At 44.4% G+C, this 24,631-nt stretch overlaps 1 protein-coding gene across 1 annotated transcript in view; it reads left to right on the top strand.

Moving 5' to 3' along the window:
- Nucleotides 1–24,631, top strand: part of KIF14 (kinesin family member 14) — a 625,766-nt gene that overhangs the window by 110,051 nt on the left and 491,084 nt on the right. Inside the window, exons 6-7 of the mRNA XM_086957758.1 lie at nucleotides 9,931–9,983; nucleotides 19,521–19,551. Of these exons, the coding sequence (XP_086813884.1) occupies nucleotides 9,931–9,983; nucleotides 19,521–19,551 (84 nt within the window). The remainder of the gene's footprint in view (nucleotides 1–9,930; nucleotides 9,984–19,520; nucleotides 19,552–24,631) is intronic.

Below are 24,631 nucleotides of genomic sequence, written 5' to 3'. Positions count from 1 at the left end.
GTTTGCCTATGGTGCCTCAAATGAGACTATGACCAAAAGGCCTGTCCCGACTGCTGCGCCATGCATTCGAAGGCTTTGAGGGAGGGATCCCTCAAGCTCCTGGCGGCTCGCCGCCACAGCGCTGGTTAAGAGGATGTTCCTGGGAGTGGTCACGGAGTCGGAGGTCGTCGTCCCACTGCAAGTTAACTAGCCGTTCGGGTAAGTCTTGCTGCTCAAGAAGAAAAAGAAGTTGAAGTGTGCTTTGACTTCGCCTCGTTCATCAACAGATGAGGGAGCATGCCTCAAGGCCTGGTTTCAAGGATGAGCCAACGCCTGGGCCAACTTGATTCCTCCCTGCATTTCCGGCAGCCATAGTGACCCCTGCTCAAATACAGATTCCATTTCTGAACTGCTTCTCTCATTTAATGAAGCACTTACTGATATCCTGCTTGGGACCTGGTCCAAGCCCACCACAGGGGCTCCTGTGAACAGGACTATCCCCCCCACCCCCCACCACCCGATCCTGGGGCCCCAAATTCCATACAAAACACCCTACCCCAGAGAGATTGTTGGTCCAAGCCTCCACTTCTCATGTAAATCCTGGCACATTCTCAACCACCTCGCCGGATCAGGAATCAAGAGGCTGAACAATTTAGACAAGAAAATGTTTTCTTCCTCCAGCCTGGCCTTGTGGTCAGTGACCTCCACATGCCTTTTTGGCTGCTATTCCCATGCCATGTGGGATATGGTTGTGCAGGTGCTGCCAACAGCCCCATAGGAGGCTCAGACCATACTCTCCCAGGATGCTGCCGATGGGTGGGATGCAGCTAAGTTCCACAGCTAAGTTCCACATTAGATGTGGACTGGACACCACTGACGCACTAGGCAGATCGATTTTGTCAACATTGGTCCTGTGACGCCACGCCTTTTCTTGTAATGTCCAGACATCGCTCATGAACATGCCCTTTGATGGCTTCCATGTTATCTGAGATAAGGCGGATTTGGCGCTGGAGCGCGTTACGGACAGCAGGGCTACAGCCAGGTCCTTCCTATGGCCCCTCTTCATCCTCAATCCGCTTTTCACAGCCACGGAAGGGGTGTACAGCAACATTCTTATCCACACAGCCTTATCCACACAGCCTTCACGACGCACAAGCTTTTCAGCCCCAGTGTGGTCGTAGACGCAGTTCCGACCAAACCCATTGGTCAGGTGGCTAGCGATCAGGTTAGTCCACCCCCACCCCCTTCCGCAGCCTCCAAAGTCCAAACCCTCCTAGTCTGCCTGTTTACAATCATGGGCACCCAGTATGCGGTAGGATTCACCATCACCTGCCCTGCTGCCAGTTCCTAACATTGGACATGTGGTCTTCCCTTCTTAACTACCCCTTCCTCCATGCACTCTACTTATGGCAGGCTGACGTATGGCCACTGAAGGAAGCTGGATCTTTATATGATGTATCATATAAACTCCCTTTGGTGCTACGTTCAGTAACATCCTTCGACCTGTTTAAGAAAAGAATGAAGACATGGTTCTTTCATCCAGTATAGTTGAGGTGGTTGCATCTGCGGTTACTGTAAGCAAAGAGTCTTGTCCAGTTAGCTTTTATTAAAAACCTTCTGTTATTGAGATTGAATCCGCCCTTGTTGTTTCATCTTACCAGGTTGGGATGAGGTTGCAGATGAGGAATACCCCAACTAGTGGGAGAGGCGTCCACATCCAATCTAATTGGCACTATGGAATCAGGAAATATATTAGCTTATAATCCCAAACAGGGCTTTCTTCTAAGATCTTGTTCTTAAATAACTTGTTAGGGGCCAAAATGTACTTTTCACAATTGCTCGTTGTACTTTAATGTGTTTACTTTGATGGCTGTGGAGGGTGTGCCTTTGCATACCTCCACCTCTCCCATTGTGTTACGTGGTTCTGGACATCTTATCCCAGTGGGCACCTCAGGTGGATCTCTTTGTCACTCATAGCAATGCCCATTGCATACAGTTCTGCACCCACCAGTATCTTTTACATGAAGTCTTGGGTGCAGATTTTGCACCCCAATCTCCAGAGTCTACATCTGCATGTGATGAGATTGAGCACGGACATCTGAGCTGCTTCCATATGCCACTTGAGGTAGTCAACCTGACCCTATTTGCTCACTGACCCTCCAGCAAGTCTATCTGTGCTGAGCGAACAGCAAGTAGATCCCTTGAAGACTTGCATGTTTGCGTTTCTCCAATTTGCACTTTCACTGGCACAGCAAGGCTGCACACTGAGTACCATGAAGGGATACCTATCAGTCTTGTCTGCTTGTTTCTGCCTCCCGGAGTAGCCATTCCTCTTTAAATCCTTTGTAGTGATAAAGTTGCCGAAAGGATTGACGTACAGGTTTCCTCTAACTTCATTAATCATGCCCGATAGGACCTAATCCTGATTTTGACCTTTTTTGTGGGTGCTGCTTTGGAACCCCTTCACGGTTTTCAGTTATGATTGTTGACTGTCAAGAATGTATTTCTTGTTGCAGTTACCTTGGTGAGGCTTGTCAGTGAGTTTCAGGCACTAAGTGTCTGCCCATCGTTTACGTGCTTATTCCCAAGTAAACGTATCCTTGGAACTAAAACAATTTCCTCCCAGATGTGGTAACCCCTTTCCATCTGGGGCCATACATTACACTTCCCAATTTTTACTCTGTCTCACCCAACCAAAGAGAAGGACCAAGTAAACTGCCTGGACCTCAGTCGGTCGTCCGCTACTCCATAGAGCAAACAAAAGAGATCTGGTCTCTGATGACCAGCTCGTTATTGAATACATAGGCAGGAAGAAGGGCAAGGTGGTTCAGAAAAGGACTTTGTCCTGCTAGATAATTTTGTGAATCAAAATGTACTGAGGTCTTGCAAAGAAGAAATCACCAGAGGGAATCTGGGACCATTCCATTAGAGCGAAGTTTTCTAACTCCGCTTTGTCCAAAGGTTTTCCAGTGGCTGAGATTTGCAGGGTGGTGACTTGGTGTTCCTTTCAAACATTTGCTGACCATCCTTTAGATCCACCACCTTCGGAAGGTTCTGCTTGGGAACCTGTTCAAAAAGTGAGGAATCTGCAGGGAAAAGTATCCATCAGAAGAAAAAGCTACCTTTGTTAACAATCTGTTCAAGGCATGTGTGCTCTAGATACACATGCTTTGCATACTCCTGCCATCTAGTGTTGAGTCCAGATGTTTGCAAGTTGTTTTTCTTCGAAGAAGTTTTTTTTTAGTCATGAGGTAAAGTGGCTTCTTCTTTCGGTGATAGTGTGCATGGACATTGACTCTATTGTTAGATTGTTTGTGGTTTGCTGTGTTGCAATTCAAGACATATTCGTCGGGATCTCTTCTGTTCACAGCTCACTGTACCCTTGTTGGTGCGGTTTTGGTCGCGTTTTCCCATCCTCTGTGTTTCGAAAAATCTGACTTTCATAGTTGGATCCATAAAACCCCAGCTGTGGCCTTCGGGCCTAGCCCGTTTCTTTCACTTTCACTCGAAAGACCAACATAGAGTAATCTGCCGATGGAACGGACTCCATTCCAATTCTGCCCTCGGTGCCACTCCAAAGATCCGTGCACCGACCTTCACAAAATCTGTAACTTGTGCCTGTCTCCGGAGCACATGGAAGAAGACTGCAACGCGTGTTGCTCATTTCACTCGAAAAAGACCCTCTGAGACCGCTGGGCTCGACGGAAAGAAATGCAGCAACAAAACATCAAAGAAACCCCTGATATCTTCGGAGATGCCGAACAAAATTAAATGGAAGTGTCTGCAGCAGAGGAGAAGGCCTTCTCCATCCAAGATTCAGATTCCGAGCTGGAGATAGAACTGGAGTCCTAGTATGTTCTAGTCGGTCAAGGTGCCGTGAGTACCAAAGCCCCTTTGTCAACCTCACCCGGTTCCACCAAACAAAACGCTTTCGGGCCACCACTGCCATCCGGCCATGGTAGACACTGAGACTCTGCATCGAATGCCCCACCCTCTGGCTTCGCATCAAAAGCGAATGTTCCGGCTCAGGCTCGAATATAGCTGCGGCACCTAAAGGTTTGGTTCCGAACAACAAAAGGGACAAATCCAGCTGCCGAAACAGAAAGACGCTCCTGAACTACCTCCCGAGCAGATACTGGAAACCATGCAACATAGGCTGGATCCAAAACAGAAAAAACTGTATACAAATCCAGACACGGGACATAATACAGCAAAACCAATGATACCATCCTTCAAAAGAAAATTAGATGCTGGATATAGAATCCCTCTTAAAAAGAAAAAGGACATGGCTACTAACCCTCTTAACCCCATTCCTCAAACCCCTCCACCCTCCTCTCCAGTACCTATTATCTCACCGTCAGACCCTCTAGGCATTACACCACAGGGCTCTCCATGTACAGATCTTCTGGATGGAGATAACGCTTATGGACAGCTACCACCAGATCCATGGGATGACTTTAATATAGATCCTCCTTTAGATACAGACCCAGATCTATACCCTTCCAAACCTTCCCCTCCGGATGACAACACTTCATATCCGGAGTTAATTGCCAGAGCAACCACATAACATGGAGTTACTTTACTCAAGGAATCTTTAGAAAATATTTCTTATTTGAAACATTAGGAACCACACATAGGACAACACAATTAATAACCTATGATAAAAGGCCTGCTGAGATATGCTGAGGACATTTTTAAAGATCCTGTGAGGAGACTTAGAATAACACCTAGGGTGGAAAAAAAATATATGAAAACCCACCATCTGACCCAATTTTTATTTAAGGGCCAGCTTCCCTTGGATTCCTTAGTTGTGTCTAATGATCATAAAAGAGCAAATTCACCAACTCCAGGGGACGCACCACATCTGGACAGAGTGTCCAAGTTAATAGATGCCTCCGGTAAGACTCAATCATCCAAACATTGGCATATAGCCAACACTCAAGGTCTTCTGGCTGTTTACAATAGAGCCCACTCAGACGAAATGGAAGACTTACTTCAATATCTCCTAGAGGAGCACAGGAAAAGAGGACAGGAATTGGTACGTACAGGAAAATTAATTTCTAATTCCTCCATAAGGTGTGCGTTAGATGCTGCTGATACAGCGGCCATTGGAGTCAACACCAGTATTCTCCTCAGAAGACATGCCTGGTTACGAATCTGGTTTTAAACCAGAGGTACAACAGACAATACGAAATACCCCTTTTGTCAAGGAACATCTTTTTGGACCTCGAGTGTATGAATCACTTGAAAAAATGAAAAAGTACACAGAAGTGGCAAAATCTGTGGGAGAACTACAGTCACCCTCTAACAGAGGCTCCTTTCGCTGCTCATTTTATAGAGGAGGCTCAAAATTACCTCCACAGATGCCAACACATCGTCCTATAAAACACAAAATCAATCCTCCCCACCCTCTAGAGGATTTTACAAGGGTGGGAACAATTTTAAAGGCTGAGGTAGAGGTACGCGAACATATACCTCTTCATCTCCCAACAATCAGTGACTTGATAACAATTCCCCCCGATCATCATACACCTGTGGTGGAAGACTGCATTCATTTCTTCATATTTGGCAATCAATAGCATCAAACAAATTGGTGTTGGGCATTGTCCAACATGGTTATTGCCTGGAGCTCACCAACAATCCTCCCAATATCACACCTCGCGTTCACAAACTCTCTGTAGAGCGCTAAAAACCTCTGAAACAAGAAGTACAAGCTCTTCTAACCAAAGGCTATAGAACCAGTTCCAATACATGACCAAGGATCAGGGGTTTACTCAGTTTACTTCCTAATCCCAAAAAAGGACGGTTCTCTACGACCAATATTAGATCGCAGGCCTCTAAATTTATACATACTGTCAGAACACTTCCATATGGTCACATTTCAACAAATGCTTCCCCTCTGACAGCAAAGCGACTTTGTCAACACTACACTTAAAACACGCCTACTTTCACATCCCTATTCACCCAGCACATCGCAAAAACTTCAGATTTCTGGTAGCAGGAAAACACTATCAATTCAAAGTGCTGCCATTCGGAGCAACTACTGCAGCCAGATGTCTAGCAGTAGTAGCAACTCATCTAAGAAGACAACAAATTAATGTCTTCCCATGTCTAGTTGATTGGCTCATCAAAGCCAATACACATCTTAAGTGTTTATAACACACTCAAATTACAATAAATCTTTATCAACTGGGATTCACAATCCATGTATAAAAATTGCATTTGCAGCCCTCACAACTGCATCCCTATCTTGGAACTATCCTAAACACTCAAACGGGTTTAGTCTATCCCAATGCATCCAGAATTTGCAATTTTCAAACACTGCTACTACGATTCCAAAGCCACTTATACCTAACAGTGAGACCTTTCATGCAACTTTTAGGAATGATGGCATCATGCATTGCAATAGTACTTCATGCAAGATTAAACATGTGTCCTCTACAAGATTGCTCAATACGCCAGTGGAATCAATCACAGGGTCAACTAAAACATCTTGTTTTGGTACAGTCGCACCCATTGCTCTCTGCAGTGGTGGAACACCCAAAACTTATCAAAAAGGCGGCCCTTTATAGACCCAATTCCACAGATAGTACTCACAGCGGACGCATTAATTACGGGGTGCGGTGCCCATCTACAAAATCTAACTGTTCAGGATCTCTGGGACACCAAACACAAGAGTCTCCACATCAACTACCTCGAGCTTCTAGCTGTTCACCTAACGCTGAAAGCATTTCTACCTCACCTGATAGGGAAAGTTGTCTTATGCTGGATGGACAATATGACCTCTATGTAACTATGTACAAAAACAGGGGGGGGGGAAACACTTTCTATAGTTATTACGCCTCTCTCAGACTATTTGGCGTCAATACATCACAAAATCCAACTGCTAGCAGAACACCTGCTGGGGGCAGACACCAGACTTGCCGACCTCACAGGATGTTCGAACAAAAATGCCCAAACTTCGCCTCCATGTTCCTACACCTTCTATCCAAAGCACTCTATGGATGAATTGGTCAGGGATATTTGCTTACGCTTTTCCGCCTCTTCCCCCTTCTTCAGTTTCTGGTGGCTCCCACATGGGTTCGTCAACCATGGTTCACCACACTTCTAGAACTCTCGGTAGAAGAGATGCTTCACATCACTTCAAACCTTCTTAGTCGGAACCATGGAGAAATCAGACATCCAAACTTCAAGGAGCTCAACCTTGCGATTTGGCTCCTGGAGTCATAGAGTTTGGATACCTAAATTTACCACCAGATTTCATGACAATTCTTAAAGAAGCAAGAAAGCCTACCACTAGAGCATGCTATGTAGCAAAGAGGAAAAGATTAGTACAATACTGTAATAACCAAACTATTGACTTATTTGATGTTTTTAGGCAACTAATCATTTGTTATCTATTCCATCTACAACGTGTAGGCCTTGCCTGCATATTATACGCCTACACCTTGCAGGGGTAGGCAAAACGTATCTCTATCATAGTACCAGTCACTAAAGCCTTTATGGAAGGCCTTAAAAGAGTGGTACCACCAAAAGTTCCACCTGCATGTAACCGTAATATTGTCCTAACAAGACTTATGGGTCCACCTTTTGAACCATTGCACAATATGCCCACTGCAATTCCTTTCTTGAAGGTTGATTTCTTAGTTGCTATGACTTCACTAAGACGTGTTGGTGAGCTTCAGGCACTAACTTTAGAAGAACCATCTTTCAACTTCATAAAGGTAGGGTGCTTCTTCCGACTAACCCAAAATTCCTTCCAAAAGTAGTTTCTGCTTTTCATATTAACCAATCAATTGAGATGCCCGTTTTCTTCCTTAAACCTGATTCGGTAGCAGAAAGAGCTCTACATACATTAGATGTCAAAAGAACATTATTGTATTAAATTGATAGAACAAAAGATTTTTGCAAAACAACTTTTTGTTGCCTTCGCTCCCCCTCACAAAGGAAAACCTATCTCTAAATGTGATATTCTTAGATGGATTGTTAAATGTATCCAAACATGTTATATTAAAGCCAAAATAACTTTATCCATACCTCCTAGAGCACATTCTACTCGTAAAATAGAAGTATATATGGCCTTTTTAGGCAACTTTCCTATAGCTGGCATTTGTAAAACAGCTGCATGGTCTACATCACACACATTTACCAAGCACTATTGTGTTGATGTATTAGCACATCAATAAGCTAATGTAGTACAAGCAGTTCTAAAAAAGACTTTTCAAAACAACTGCAGCGCCCACTGGTTAGCCACCGCTTTCGGATAGTACTGCTTATACAGTCTGTGCAAAGCATTTGTATTTAGAGTACACATGCCTCGAATGGATTGTTACCCTGTAAGCATCTGTTCTTGGCATGTAGAGCTGTAGATTGAGATACGCCTTCCTCCTCCCCGTACACCTATGGTTGTTGCAGTTATTATTCACTTTATACACGAATGGACATCTCTATACTACACTGACTCCATTCTCACCCTCTTGTGGAAAAAAACATTTTAACAATGGAGTCGATGCCCATGCGCACTATCACCGTAAGGAGGAGCCACCTTACCTCATGACTGGAAAAGACTTCTTCGAAGAAAAACAACTTTCAAACATCCGGGCCCAACACTAGATGGCAGGAGTAGCAAAGCATGTGAATCTACAGCTCTACATGCCAAGAACAGCTGAATATAGGGTAAGCAACATGATCCTTCTGGTGAATACTCTGTCTACCTGTATGCCTTTCTGATGCCATCTAACTCCATGTTCTGAAGCATGGCTTTGGCTCCATTAATAAGGTCTCTATTAGAACTGCTGCATTGCCTCAGGTGATGGCATTCTTTGTTGTCTCTGCCTCCAAGTCCTAAACAAAAAAACAGGGAAGTGACGTCAGGACGCCTAAGTGGACATTACATAGGCCCAGTGACACCACCATGGATTCGCTTCTGGTGCTTAGATGGAGGCAGCACCACTTCCTGCAACAGGAGAGCTGTGTCAGATGTTTCCTCATCCAGTCTGCTTCCTGGGATATACAAAAGGCGAGGAGCCTGCTGGTAGACTCCGTATATACGAGAAAGATGGTTACTGGAGGTAATTAACTTTTTCGATTTGCCTTCTTGCTGTTTCAAGGTACATATATATACTTTTTGTGTTTAAAACATTTTTCTTGTAGTTTAAAATGCATACCAATGTGTTATTTGCAGTTATTATTTGTAGAATACTCCCAGCTACCATAATACATATTTGTTAAAGAGGACAGCTTTTTCATAGGGAAAAAAGTATTCTTTACTAATAATGCTTTGAATTTTTAGCTTCCCCAATCAAATCGTTTGCTAAGCATCTTTCTAACCTTGACTGTCCCCCTTTTGTGAAATGTCGTCAAACTCAGAAAGAGCAGTTACAAGTGGAGCAGGAAGTTTGTAGGTCCACTGCTGAAGCAAAGGTTACATTTAAGAGGTTACATTCCTTTTCACTTGAAAGTAGGAAAATGTAACCTTTTTAGTTTGTATCTTCGAGCTTTGATAGAACTGAACACTGCACTTAATGGCATGCTCAGAGGTCACTTCCTATGCCAGGACTCAAACATATTGCAAGGAGTGGATGAAAGCCTTTGTAAGAAAATGCTTGGCAAAATAATATTGAGGGGAAAGCATATTTTATTATCTTTAAGTAGCGTATGTCGCATTTAATATAGTCCACATATATCTTCGGTCAGTTTGTCGGCATAATTTCTTAATTGATTTGTCTCATGGTTTTTGAGATTCCGCTTGTAACAAAGAGGACTGCACACAGAACCGTATACAGTAGAGTGACCTCAATGATGTCTGTTTGCTTTTTAAGGTCAAATTTGCTACATTCTTATAGCAAGTAGAGTACAGTTGTCTATGAAAGTGAACTGTTATGTTTTACTTCGATGTTGTATAACCTGACCTCTGCTTTTTGCCTCTCATCAATATTTTATTATCAACAGCTTAGAGTGAGGGAGAATCCGATTTTGGGGCCATATGTCGAAGACCTGTCTGCGTAAGTCTTATTCTGTAATAAACTGGCTATAACATTTATGAAAACAAGAAACAGAACCTGCTCCTGTGTTAGACATGTTGTTGGGAAAACTCTGTGCAATACCGGTACACCGGGGATTAGTATTCTAAATGGAAGGGATTTTTTTCTTCTTCTTAAAACATTCCATCTGAATTCTGGCGGGAGGAAGATTATGCTGTCCATAAGGTTACTGTTAATCACAACATACTTGATTAGGTATTTGTCTTGCCTGGAGAAATATACTGGTTATTCCTCATTTAAAGCATCACAGGATCGAATTCATATGAGTTGAGCAACAATTGAGTTCCTGCATTAAAAACTGTGTGTTCGGCTATAAAAATAGGCATGCTAAAATTACCACATTGGTCAACTACAATGGATAGCAAGTAGTTAATTCACTTTTAAAGTAGCAAAACGTTTCTTTAGATTAGGTACAAGTGCATTAAAACAGCGTGCTGAGGTTACCACCTTAGTCAGCTACGTAGAAAGCAAAAGAATATTTCTCTGTTAAAGGAGCACATAATTTCAATAAAGTACAGGTGCATTGAGACAGGCGTTTTTGCAGACAAATGTGGCGGATCATGTTCAACAAGTAATTTAGGTAGCTGAGAACATCTGCTAAATGTCATTCATTTGAACCAACACTATAATTAAGTACAGCTCCAATACCTTGGATATGTCCCATCTGGTTAGCTTGTGCCAGAATAGCAATGTGATGTTCCTCATTACCAATAGAGCAGAGTTCTTTTAAAATTGAAATACAAAAACAAAACCGCCTTTAAGAGCGGCATGGCAGTCCACAGGGCTAGCACCCTCGAGTTCGCAACTTTCAAGGGACTGGTTAATTGTAGTTGGATGCAGCTGTTTACTCATAACCATTAGGTCGGGGGAATACGTGGGAATGCCTTCTGGATATCGCGCCGACTAAACATGTTGGATGCTGTGGTAACAAACCTAGTCAACAAGATGTTCAAGGCTGTGTTGTTGGGGGTTTCAGGAGGCGATGTTTGCCTGCTGACTGGTGCGAACTCCCAGATTGTTCCACTCTTTTTGTAGTCTAGCCCTTTGTTCATTCAGCAGCTCTGGGCAAAGGCATACAAAGTGTTCGAATGATCCTTCGCAGCTGCCAGAGCCTCTGCAGGTTGAATTCTCTCTTAGACGATGCCAGCTGGCTAGATGTTAAAGGAAGGATAAAGGGCCATAAATCTCATCTTAAAATGGACAGCATACGTGCAGGCAAGATATGCTAGAACGGCTGACTTATAGCTGCTGATAACTGGCAGGCATGCACGCGTTTGTCGAGTTGTGCCCTATCCGAATGAAATGACCAGAGGCAAATGCACGTTTTTGTACTCATTTTGAAGTAATGTTGGATTGGGTTACTAGCCCACAGATCTCTAGCATTCAGGAACTGCAGGCGGTCTTCTAGAAACTGACTATGTGCTTGACTTGGCCGGCTTTGGCTGATTTAGGACCATAGCAGTGCCTCCATGCATTCAAACCAGGCCCTTCATAACTTGTGGCACAGGTTGAGATAGTCACTGGCACATGCCGGCCATTGATCAATGAAGCCGAGTTCAAGCCTGACTTGGGTGGTAGATGAAGATTTCGGTTGTCAAAAGATTTGCTTGTAGACCTTGACAACAAGTTTATTCAACAGGCTGTGGTCTCTACCTAACATGATTTCCGGGCCATAGGTTCAAGAAGGGGAGATTTTGAACCTCATAACTGCTATTGGTGGAGACAGACCAGGCCCCAGTAACTGTTTACCTAGTTTCGATAGCGTCACTTGGAGAGTCAGTGCTTTTGCTTCTTCTTCTACTCTTTGTTTCACGATACAGCATCTGATGTAAATGTTCACCCCTAGGTAGTTGTAGGAATATTCAGTCGCAGTTCTGTTGCCGCTGTAGGACTAACATCGCCCTTGATGTTTTTTCAGCCCATATGTTGTGACCTTGGTTTTAGTCATATTCACCTCTAATTTGTTGCCAATTGTATAGATGTACAGCTGATCAAGTAACCGTTGAAGAACTAACCTTGTATGGCTGAACAGAGCAAGATCTTCAGTGTGCAGCAGATTACTGATCTGGGTGACTACAGCTAGCACGCGCCCCTGCTTTACTGTTCATAATGTCATTATCTGTAAATGTGGGCTCCGTCACACAATTTAATACGTATCCATGTTTCCGTGTTGCTGGATTATGGCCTCCAAGAGGTTCTGAGGTATTCCCCATTGCTGTAACTTAGCCCACAGAGATCCTCTAGAAACTCGATCAAACGTTGCCTTGAATCAACAAATCAACAATGTATTAAAGATTTTGAGGCTGTTGCTTTATCCATCAGAACAGATATTGACATGAGGTTGGTAAGTGCCTCTTATTTAGCTACGAACACTGTTTAATTGAAGATAATTAACCGATTTTGTTCCACCCATAGCAATAGATCTTCCAATAGCAGGCTGGTGTGGTATTTGGCATAGTTGTCATGAAGGACTATCAACCAGTAGTTTATTGGGTCTGATCTTGTGCCTCCTTTAAAAATCAGATGTGTTATGGCACCTCGCCATGAGTCTGGTATCTGCGAGGCACTTTGGCAGTAGTCAAAAAGAGTGGTAAACTACTCAGCTCAGAATGGGATGTCTTGTTTGTATAATTCCTGTGGCAAAGCTTTGGGCCTAGGTGCCCCATCTGATACTTCCTACTGTGTAGCAGGTGTATCTTGTTTGTTTGGATTGAGGCTGGTGATGGTGCAGCCATCAAACTTACATGAAAATGGTGGAGGAAGAGTCGGTTATAGAAAAATATTTGTATTTGGGAGACATTCCAATCACCTAGGTGACCGCTGCCCCTTGGGGCAGAAAGGTGTGTGGGTAAGAACGATCCATTCACTATGATGATTGGATAGCACCTGCTTGGAAAAGGAGGTCCATAGCTCGAGGGTCATTACATCCTTAAGCCTCTAATATTAGAATTTGCTGTTAGTGTAGAATTTCTGTCTAGATAGTGTATATACATATGTGATTATGGGTAAATATCAAAGACTCCCTTTGCTCTATGGACACCTTCAAGGGCACAGCAGTGTTATGTTGGGTAGAAGACTACCTCAGTGACCAGTGCCAGGATGCAGGTGACTCAGTTGGCTGCTACAGTCCCATATTTATATTACTTTCACATGAGATAATCTCAAATGTCCAAAACTTTTCACATCAGAAGCACACCTTTCTATTAATTTAGTGTAAAAAAAGAAATTCCTCTCTTTTTGAAGTATATTTTTCGATCTGAGTACTTCTTTGTGATCTGAGTCCATCTTTGTGTATAAAAAGGCAACCTTTGTGAGAAAGATGTTCAAGCTATATAATCTTAATTGTGGATACCCCCTACATTGCAGATTCCATTTGTTTATACATACAAGTTTTTACCTCGGCAATCGCAAAATAATTTTTCTCGTCTAACACGGAACATGTGCTGTTGCTGCAAGGGGTATTGTATACAGTAAAGGGCTTGGAGCCTGCCAATTACTTTCCATTTGCTGGCTTTATTATCAATCTATTTAGCTACCTCCTAATTGGCCACCATGTGCCTCATGGCTCTTTATTTTATTTCTCGGAGCATGGACCAATTACCAATTGATTTAGTTTAATTTATGTCTTCCACTGTTTGCGCTGTCGTTCAGGGTACTTTTTTTCACAATTTGTTCTGTCCAGCATTTTTTGTTCTACCTTGACTTTGTTCAGCTTGACTGTCTTTTTTTGTTCAGCGCTTCCTTTTACCAACACCTTCAGGTTGCTAATTTCTTTTTTACTTTGACGCGTCCTGATACAGGAACAAATAAATGGCACAGACTATAAAGTAGTCTGCGCAACTGCATGTGTGCCACGGACTCTTGATGCAGCTACCGCACCCCACCCCCAATCTACCCCACTCCAATCTAACCTACTCCAATCTACCACACTCTGCCCCACTACAATCCACCCACTCTATCCCACTCCAATCTACCCCACTCAACTCCACCCCAAATTACTCAGTTCTACCCCAATCAACATCACTACATTCTACTCCTGTTGTGAATGTATCTAGGACCCTAATTAAATATTCCTGATTCATGCCCTTATGTGGTTATGATAAATCATGTCCTTATGAAGGCATAAGAATCTTACCCATATTTAGTCATAGCCCAGGCAGCCCAAATACGGCAAGGCTACTTCCTTAGATTCCTAGAGAGCACAACGAGTTCTTTCGACACACCAAACATCCAGCAACATGGGAATTCCCCATGTCTTTGTTTTGATTTGTCATAGAACTCCTGCAAGCACTAAAGGAACAGTCAGTTCTTAGTGACATCTTTTATTGATGTCTTATGTCCAAACACGGAACCTTCCAGGTATAAATAAACCAACACTTGCCTTAGCAACACACGGTGGTGTGGAGCAGAGCAGAGCGGCTATCTACTTATCCGAAGCCCAGCTGATGCGAGAGCTGAAGGAAGCCGTCCCTCCCCTTTTCTCACGCCGAGAAATCCAGCTCCGGTGTTTCCAGTCACCCTTGTGGGTTATTGTGAGATCGAGTCCTGAGAAACGAGATACAAGACCTCCTTCATTCTATAACCAAGGTACGGAGCTTATTCAAACCTTAGAGAGAATTCTTGATTCAGATTCTTGGCAAAAACCCAACTTAACTTAAAACTGCAACTTACTTACTCCTACCCACATATTAGGCTTAGGTCAGGTGCACCGGGGTAGGGGTATCTTGGAAGCACCAGTTGAGTTCGTTAGTCAATGTTTTTATGTATGTAAATATTTTATCCGTTTTAAAGTATCATATGGCTAAGAAACCATATCCATGCTTTTGCAGTATTATTTCATTATTCTCCTTTTACTGTACGCACTTTACTTCATGATAAGTATTGCAATTGTGGCAATTCATTTCTCTTGCATGAGAAAGAAGACTGCTCAATAAAATAACACCTTTTATTGAAAACGCCTGTCTCTCTATTTCTTTGCACCCTGGTGAAATTAAGCATGCACAATTGACTGAGTGAAATAGCTGTCTATTGTTTTCACACGACTCTAGATATATACTCCCTATTCTGGGGGGGCAAACTTGTCATGTTATATGGTTGTCAGAAGCTAATCCCTTCTTGTCTAAATCAGGGAAGTTAACCCCTCCCTATTCATTCAAGAGAGTTTCTAGTGACCTCTGAGCTAGCTGGCAAAACTAATTAAGTTTAACATAGTCAGTAGAGACCTAGATGACCTCAGTCCTACGTCTACACTGCTGTTTATGTTATTCCAATGCGCAGAGCCTATTGGGTATATAGGAACTACACTACACTCCAGTCTCCCCCAATCCAGTCTAACCCAATCTACTGCTCTCTAATCTATCCCACTTCAGTCTACCCCACACCACTCCAATCTATCCCCAATCTACCCCACACCAATAAACCCCTATCTACCTCACTCTATCCCACTCCAACCTACCCCACCCTACACCAATATACCCCACCTCAGTCTACCCCAATCAACCCCACTCTACTCCACATTACTCCCATCTGCCCCAGTCCCAAATACCCTCAATCTACCCCATTCCAATCTACTCCACCACACTCTGCCCCACTCTACCCCACTCTACCCCACTCTACCCCACTCTGCCCACTCTACCCCACTCTGCCCACTCTGCCCACTCTACCCCACTCTGCCCACTCTACCCCACTCTGCCCACTCTACCCTACTCCACTCTACCCCACTCCACTCTACCCCACTCCAATCTACCCCACTCCAATCTACCCCACTCCAATCTACCCCACTCCAATCTACCCTACTCCAATCTACCCCACTCCAACCTACCCCAATTTACTTCACTGCAATCTAGAAGAGACGTTTTGGGTTTGCCAATGCTTGTTGAACAACGCATAAGACAGCAAAGAGCTCTTCAGCATGGTAAAGGAACTCTACAACCCCAGCGCCAACGTCCTACCGCCCTCACAAGAACTGTGCGACTCACTAGCTATCTTCTTCCACCGCAAGATCGCTGACATCCATGACCGCTTCAACACCACGACCGCCCGACTACGCCAGACCCCACCTCCCCAGTGAACACCACCAGCGCCAATCGCCTGACCTACAGGTCAATGTCAATGAGACACACAAGGTCATGAACTCCATCCACTCAGGATCTCCGTCAGACCCGTGCCCACACCACGTAGTCAACAAAGCAGACACAGCCATTGCACCCCAACTACGGAAGGTCATCAACATCTCCTTCGAAACAGCGACATTCCCGGAAAGCTGGAAGCACGCCGAAATCAACGTGCGCCTCAAGAAGCCCAAGGCGGACCCCAAGGACCTCAAGAACTTCCGGCCCATCTCCCTGCCCCCGTTCCCGGCGAAAGTCATCGAGAAAATCGTCAACATGCAACTGGCCCGCCACCTGGAAGACAACAACATCTTGGACCCGTCCCAGTCCGGGTTCAGACGAAACCACAGCACCGAGACAGCCCTCATCGCCGCCACAGACGACATCAGGCGCCAACTTGACAACGGGGAAACATCAGCCCTCATCCTCCTGGATCTGTCAGCCGCCTACGACACGGTCTGCCATCGCACTCTAAAGATATGCCTCCTAGAAGCCGGAATCCAAGAGAAGGCCCTTGACTGGACGACGTCCTTCCTGTCCGGCAGAACTGAGAGCATCCGCCTCCCGCCCTTCCGATCCAAAGCCACCGACATCATCTGCGGCGTTCCCCAGGGCTCATCCCTCAGCCCGACACTGTTCAACATCTACATGGCCCCCCCTCACCCAAGTGGCCCACCAACATGACCTCAACATCATCTCCTACGCCGACGACACCCAGCTCATCCTCTCCCTCACCAAGGACCCGCACACTGCCAAAACCAACCTCCACGAGGGTTTGAAGGCTGTCGCCAACTGGATGAGGAACAGCCGTCTGAAGCTAAACTCGGACAAAACGGAGGTACTCATCCTCGGACCCACCCCCTCAGCCTGGGACAACTCCTGGTGGCTGACCACACTGGGAACAGCAACAACACCCACCGACCGTGCACGCAACCTAGGATTCATCCTCAACTCCTCCCTCTCCATGTCTGAACAGGTCAACACCGTCTCCTCCTCCTGCTACAACACCCTCCGCATGCTCTGCAGGATCTACAAGTGGATCCCGACCGAAACCAGAAGAACGGTGACACAGGCCCTCGTCAGCAGCAGACTGGACTACGGCAACGCACTCTATGCAGGAATCCCAGCCAAACACCTACGACGACTACAACGCATCCAAAACGCCTCCGCCCGACTGATCGTCAACGTCCCCCGCCTCAGCCACATCACCCCCCACCTTAGAGCCCAACACTGGCTCCCCGTCGACAAGAGGATCACCTTCAAGCTCCCCACCCACGCACTCAAAGCACTCCACAACGCCGGACCAGCCTACCTGAACAACAGACTCTACTTGTACACCCCCACCCGCCAGCTCCGCCATCCTGGCCCTCGCCGCTGTCCCCCGCATCCAACGAACAACCTCCGGCGGAAGCTCTCTCTCCTACCTCGCCACCAAAACCTGGAACACCCTCCCTACTCACCTACGGCAGACCCAAGACCTACTCGCCTTCAGAAGACTCCTCGATACCTGGCTCTTCGAGCAGTAGCGGCACCCTCCTCCCCACAGCGCCTTGAGACCCTCACGGGTAAGTAGCGCGCTTTACAAGTACTCTGATTGATATATTTATTGATTTGATTATTGCTATATGTCCCAGGCTGGACCCATGGGATTTCCCATCATCAAGGATATGTCTAAACTTGAAATTGGTATGCAGACGTCCTCCCTCCTTGCCTGTCCCTGATAATTCTTTTTCTTTTGCCTCTCATGCTTTGAGGCAACCTTGGGGTTGCGTTAAGCACTCTAAAACCAACCAAGATAAAATAATATACCATTAATGTATTAAAGTGGTGTGTAATTAAGCACCTTTAGGGAACCTTAGTTTGAGTCCTTGAGTTAAGCCTGCCCTATTTAGATGTTCTTTCTTAAAATGCTCAGTCACATGGCTGCCTATTGATGGGGTGGGTTGTCCTATTACATGGGAAAAATTAAACTTAGGGAGAGTATTTGAGAGACCTTGACAAACACAATAAACCTGAGAACGTATGCAGCTCTGAATGTCTATTAACTTTCACAAAGACGTGGTCTTGATTCTTGACAATACCTTTTTATAGGTAACTGTTTACTCTAACACTTCACCTAAGTGGGTGTGATCTGGGGAGGCAGGCGGAGTCTGCCGATCCCCAGATGTCAGTTCAGGTTTTTGCCACTGATGTCCTGGGATCCATTCTTCTATTCCTGCATTGGAAGCTGTGAAGATTACACCCTTTCCACGGTTGGTTGTCGGGTTATTGAGGGTGAAGGGTCAAAGGCTTTTCCGAGAGGTGATGTGGGGAAGAAGAGCTCCGACTCAACAACTAACCAACACATACCATAACCTAGTATCAGGGGCACTGGAATTATAGAGTTGTGCCGCCGTGGCATTTTTCTCCTAATTATGGATTTGCCGCATATTCAGTCATCTGCATAATCTGCAGATTTTAAACCCCCAAAAATTGTTTCTAGCTCAAATGATTCAAAAGTTACTAAAACGCAATGACCCGTTTTGCCTCGCTGTCGAAGACCTTTTTCAGAGGTTGACTAGCCACCTTTCTGTTGCTTATTAGTATGGTTTAGTGTTAAACTGGTACTAATGAGGTGCATCCTTTGCCCAGACAGTGTAACCATGTGTAAAAATTTCAAAATAATGGAGTAAACCTTTTAGAAATTATGCCACATAATTTGCCTTTTCTTGCCACATAATTTGGTTCTCCTGTATAATTCCAGTGGCCCTGCATATTGTACAGCATAATGCTCATCGTTTTTGTTAAAAGAAAATACTTTAATTTCACAGCGAAATGACACTACATAGCCAAGTTAGGATCTCAGCTAATAGATTACAATAATGGTGGCACTCTTTAGTGTGGCACTGCACCCCCCTGTGTACCCTTTCCCCGCTATAGAAAATTCCTAGAGTCTAAGCCCCTGCTGCAGAGAATCAGCATCGTTAAGGCACAGATGCAGTTCACCCAAAATTAGTTGCACAAAAAGTTAATTTTCGCTTTTACCATGTAACCCATTTCTAAGTGACTTTAGTTGGTGTGCAGGGTGCCCCACATAGTTTGTATCGGGTTTAAAGTTGCCTGATACCACTACGGATAACCAATTGAAGGGACACTTTTGCCATGGGCCTGGAGCATGTCTGGTGAACCCACAGAGATCTGCTTCTTGGTACAGTAGAATGGTGATGAACAGTCTCTGACCTGGTTTTATTCCTTGTTTTTTTACAGAAAGAACACCATAGCTGCATGCAGCGGTCCCGTTTCTCACTTTTCTGAGCAACACTTGATAACTTGACTAGGGAAGTGTTAGATATTTGTTTTAAGGAAAATTGGACTCAAAACGTGATTTATTTCTCTTTTATTTTTACAGTAATGTGGTTACGTCGTATTCAGATATTCAGGTAAACCATTAACTTTTTCCAACTAAAATATGTAACTTCTGGATGGAAAGATTTTATTTTGTTTAAAATATTCTTTTTTTTTATGCCACTTTTATTTATTGTATTATATTGTTGCCAAAGTCTTCATTTTTTTTGTCCCTTAAGTTCCTTTGCTTGAACATCTCTAAGACAATCTTTAACAGACAGTTACACTTTATTATATTTGATGGTGGTGCTTAAGAATTCCAGGAAACCAGGGTCTTTTTTTTTTTAAACAAAAGAATACCTGAAAGGTGCATGTTGTTTGTAATCTCAAGATAACCTGATAACTGTTTTGATTAGTCATTAGAGGTGGATTCCAAACATTTAGTAAACACACTTGCAAACACATCTAAGTATGTTGAGGTGAATGTGAAAAACAGCTTTAATGTTAATATCTTCAAATAATGATTAATTAATGTAAATGTGCTTCAACCTTACCTTGTTTATTAATGAACACATTATGGTGATGATGGTTTTACATTTTAGGTCTGGCTTTTTTTTTTAAAGCAAGAGCCCAAAGCCCTTCCCAGGAACTTGCCCATCCCCATCTTTTTCCCATTTTTAGGTCTCGCCTGTCGATGCGCATGCGCATCGAGCAAGCGAGACTATGGGGGCTTATCCACTCTTTGTCCAACTTGCAAGGAATCGTGGCGATTCCTTGCAGTGCCCGTGACTTTTAAGCTCAATGCGCATGCGCATTGAGCTTAAAAGCGCGTGCACATGCCCCCAGCCGCCTGCCTTGCCTACTCTCCCGCCCCCTCACTTCTTGATTGCACGGCCACTAGGCCATGCCTCCCCTACTCTCCTCCTCCTACTCTCCTCCCCTCGCCGTCTGTTCCCGCACTCCTCCCACACCCCCGCTCCGCCCCCTCCCCTGCCTGCCATGTCGCGTCGCATTTCTCCTCCCCCCTCCCCACAGCTCCCCATCTCTCCTCCTCCTACTCTCCTCCCCTCGCCGTCTGTTCCCGCACTCCTCCCACACCCCCGCTCCGCCCCCTCCCCTGCCTGCCATGTCGCGTCGCATTTCTCCTCCCCCCTCCCCACAGCTCCCCTACTCTCCTCCTCCTACTCTCCTCCCCTCGCCGTCTGTTCCCGCACTTCTCCCACACCCCCGCTCCGCCCCCTCCCCTGCCTGCCATGTCGCGTCGCATTTCTCCTCCCCCCCTCCCCACAGCAATGCCCTCCATTTTGGATCGGTGCGCCGAGTCCCCTCTCCTCCTGACGTGGGCAAAATGATAACTTTAAACTGAGTAATCATAACATCAGCTACTTACGGCGCCGGAGAACTGCGGAAGATGGTATTTGGCGCTATATCATGACTTTTTTTTATTGTTGTGAAAGCAAAGCTACTGAGTAGGTCTTTGTCGCACGAATGTCTCAATTGTTTTCCTTGCTGCACAATAGCAAGGACTTCGGTTGCTTTTGCACCAAACATTTGACAGAGTATATGCGCAAGACAAATGTCTGTAAAACTAGGCAATTGGATTTCCTACCTCTCCAATCTCTCACTTGGCTCCCATGACACAATTCCTCAGTTATTCTGCCTTGCCATGGTAAAGTAAACCAGCCAGCTACCCAGAACACAAGCCAGCATAATCATCCCCTTATGAATGATAGCTTTCCGCTGAAGGAAAGCAAATAGGCCTGCCCCTGCTGCAATAACTGTTTCCATTTATTCTCCCAGCTGTTTATAAAACACTTCAACAGAGGTCAAGCTGGGAGGGCGACAATAATTGCACATTAGGCCCGTCCTCGAAGCATCCAGCGTCTGCCAGTAAACACTGCAACATTTGTTAGGATGTGAGGGCGCACATCAAAGGTTGCCTTCACCACTATGGACTGGGTGTCATCCTTTGTGAAAATCATTAGCCGGCCCCGCCTCGTGCGCTGGGATATATCAAAACGCATGGCACAGAAAGAGCTGCTGGAGGCCCAGAAATAGTTTTCAGGCTGAAACTCTTACACGTGCAACAATACAAGTACAAAAGAAGGTTCCAGAAAAAAAAAATATGAAACTGCACAGCCAGCCTCGTAGTTCCTGCACACTATGTTACCGCCAATGTTTGAGCAAGTTCATCCATGTTAGTGCAGGCTCCAGAAGTTCACAAACTTCCCCTATATACTAGTTAAGTCAACCAAAAAACACCAAGGCACACCAAATGCTTGTAACTGTTATCCAGTTTCCACGATCTATGGTTCAACCCGTCGAATAAATATCCTTTCGTAGAAGTCCACAACAAATGTTGAATTAGCTTATTTTACTTGTTTACTTGCTCACCCTCACCCTCACTCACCCTCAACCCCTCACCCTCACTCACCCTCACCCTCACCCTCACTCACCCTCACCCACACTCACCCTCACTCACCCTCAACCCCTCACCCTCACTCACCCTCAACCCCTCACCCTCACCCTCACTCACTCTCAACCCTTCACCCTCAACCCCTCACTCACCCTCACTCACCCTCAACCCCTCACCCTCACTCACCCTCAACGCCTCACCCTCACCCTCACTCACCCTCACCCTCACTCACCCTCAACACCTCACCCTCACTCACCCTCAACCCCTCACCCTCACCCTCACTCACCCTCAACCCCTCACCCCCTCACCCTCACCCTCACCCTCACTCACCCTCAACCCCTCACCCTCACTCACCCTCACTCACCCTCACTCACCCTCACTCACCCTCACTCACCCTCAACCCCTCACTCACCCTCAACCCCTCACTCACCCTCACCCTCACTCACCCTCACCCTCACTCACCCTCACTCAGCGCAACCACAGCATCTTCACTAAATATATTTAATAAACTTTAAGCTATTGGCAATATAAAATAAAATCCATTTTATTTACGTATTAATTATTAATTGTTTTTTAAAGCCATTGATTTTTTTTATATCAATACATATAAGTCACATATAAGTCCCGTTAATACAAAACATGTTGCTTGACAAATGCTAGAGGTGTCACATTTACAAAAATTATAACTATTGGCTTTGTAAAGAAGAAAGCTATTAATTTAGCTATTTAGAAAAAACAACACATAAATAAAAAACAAAAAAATAAATAACACCTATAACTCTAACTTTCCTACTGCGAGACCTATTGCATTTCCAATGCTTGTTAATATACTAAGCACTCAAACTCCAGTCTTTTTCTTGCTTGTAAATGTTACAAGTCGCGGCTTGGATTAGTTTGTAATCTGTATAAATTATATTTTTGGAACAATTTCAAACACAGTATTCAATTACTTGCTTTACAAAGTTCAGGGAATCTCAGGCTTGGCATAAGTCTGTTACATTTATTGAAAGTGATACAGCAGAAAAGGTTATTTTAATGAGCACAGCAGGCTAGACATAGTGAAAAGGTGTTCGTTTGTAATTCAGAGATTAAGTGATACATATTTGGTTACAAATGCGTAATAAATATATAATGAAGGAAACAAAATTAAATCTGATATCACATGGAAATGCTGTTTATTTTGAATTTCAAGAAATTCCTAAAACAAATTTTTAAAAACCTGATTATTTTTCAAATGCACCACGTTTCACGAATATGTCTCCATAAACAATTGTATATAGTCTTTTGTTATAAAGAATGGATGCCTTGTTCTTGAGTCTAATATCCTATTTTTGAAGCATATTATTTAATGCCCTATTGGAAGATCTGCATCACTGATCAAGAATAGTACAAAGCTGAGCAAGCAATGTTCTCCCACACCTTATTTGACCATAAGTTCCTCGGTGCCTCCCAAACCTCACTGTTGCCAAATGTCCCTAGCAGGCAGCCTTTATGCATTTCTCTTTCAGATAATCAGCCAGCCATGTATGTAGTGTCTTTTTCACAACCTTTGGTTTCAAGTTCTCTTAGGGGAAGTAGGTTGGTCTTTTGCAGGTGCATCACAGCTCAGTTGTACTTTTATTTTTTTTGGTGTAGTGATAAAATAAGGCAAAGGGATGATTCTTCAGTAAAAAGAGCGTGGTATAGGCCTGAGAAGCTGAGTCATTGCATCCACCACGTCAAGTCTTCAGGTAAAAGCGTGCCTCCATTACTGGGTAACACTGCCTAGTGACTTGCACTGAAAGCATGCCATGGAAATGTATACGATGCAAATGAATGCACTATCATTTTGGAACAGGAATTATTGCACGCCTGAGGGTCCTACACTACAGCCTGAGCAAGATTACCACTTGACCCAAGGTCATGAGGTACATCATCTTCTGGTATGTGATGAACATTGGCAGAGATTTTAAACAACACACACACACATCACTGTTTGGTACTTGACATGGAGGTGGTGGCTATGGATACGCTTCTGAAATGAGATGCTCATTACTTTGTAATGATGCAAGTCACGCTGAATGGCACAGAGTGATTCGGTTGGGAGCATTTATACTAGTGCCAGCACCCAATATGGTTACAAAAGGTCTTGCTAGACTACAGATGTCCCACAAGTATTTGTGTCTCTCATGGGTATGTCTACATGCCCATGATAAAAGGCAATCTCCATGGTCTTCTAGCTCCCATGAGAAAACTTGCAGATCTGTGAAATCGCAAATTTGGGAAATATCAATGTTCTTTGACCTAAACCATTTTCTTAATACAGTGTGCTGACACACAATTGGTCCTAGCACTCACAATCATATACATATCATTGCATCCATACAAACGCACACAAGCCGTATCTAACACACACTATATCACACACACAGGCACCATTGATATTTGCATAACTACACCATAGTACCCTATTACACTTATTGTCAACACACAAGTGCACCATCAAGCCAACGCATGCACCAACATGTGCACCATCATATCATGACACTTACACGCTTATTCAAACACAATCACATTTTATCGATACTCTTCATTCAACTACAAAAATGTATTCCCTGCATCTCTCGACCTGTGGGTTTGCTTTTTCTCCTGCCCACCTTGTCCACTTATGTTTCCAACCCTACTCACTTTGCCTCCCTGCTCATTTGCATCAAACCTGTTTGCTGGCCTCACCTCTTCTACTATCTCTAGTGAGTGAGATGGAAGTTGGTTTTAAGAAT

The sequence above is a fragment of the Lissotriton vulgaris genome, chromosome 1_1, assembly GCF_964263255.1.
Source record: "Lissotriton vulgaris chromosome 1_1, aLisVul1.2, whole genome shotgun sequence".
Classification (NCBI taxonomy): domain Eukaryota; kingdom Metazoa; phylum Chordata; class Amphibia; order Caudata; family Salamandridae; genus Lissotriton; species Lissotriton vulgaris.
Note: the sequence above shows the minus strand (reverse complement) of the source record. Positions and strands in the feature narration are given on the sequence as shown.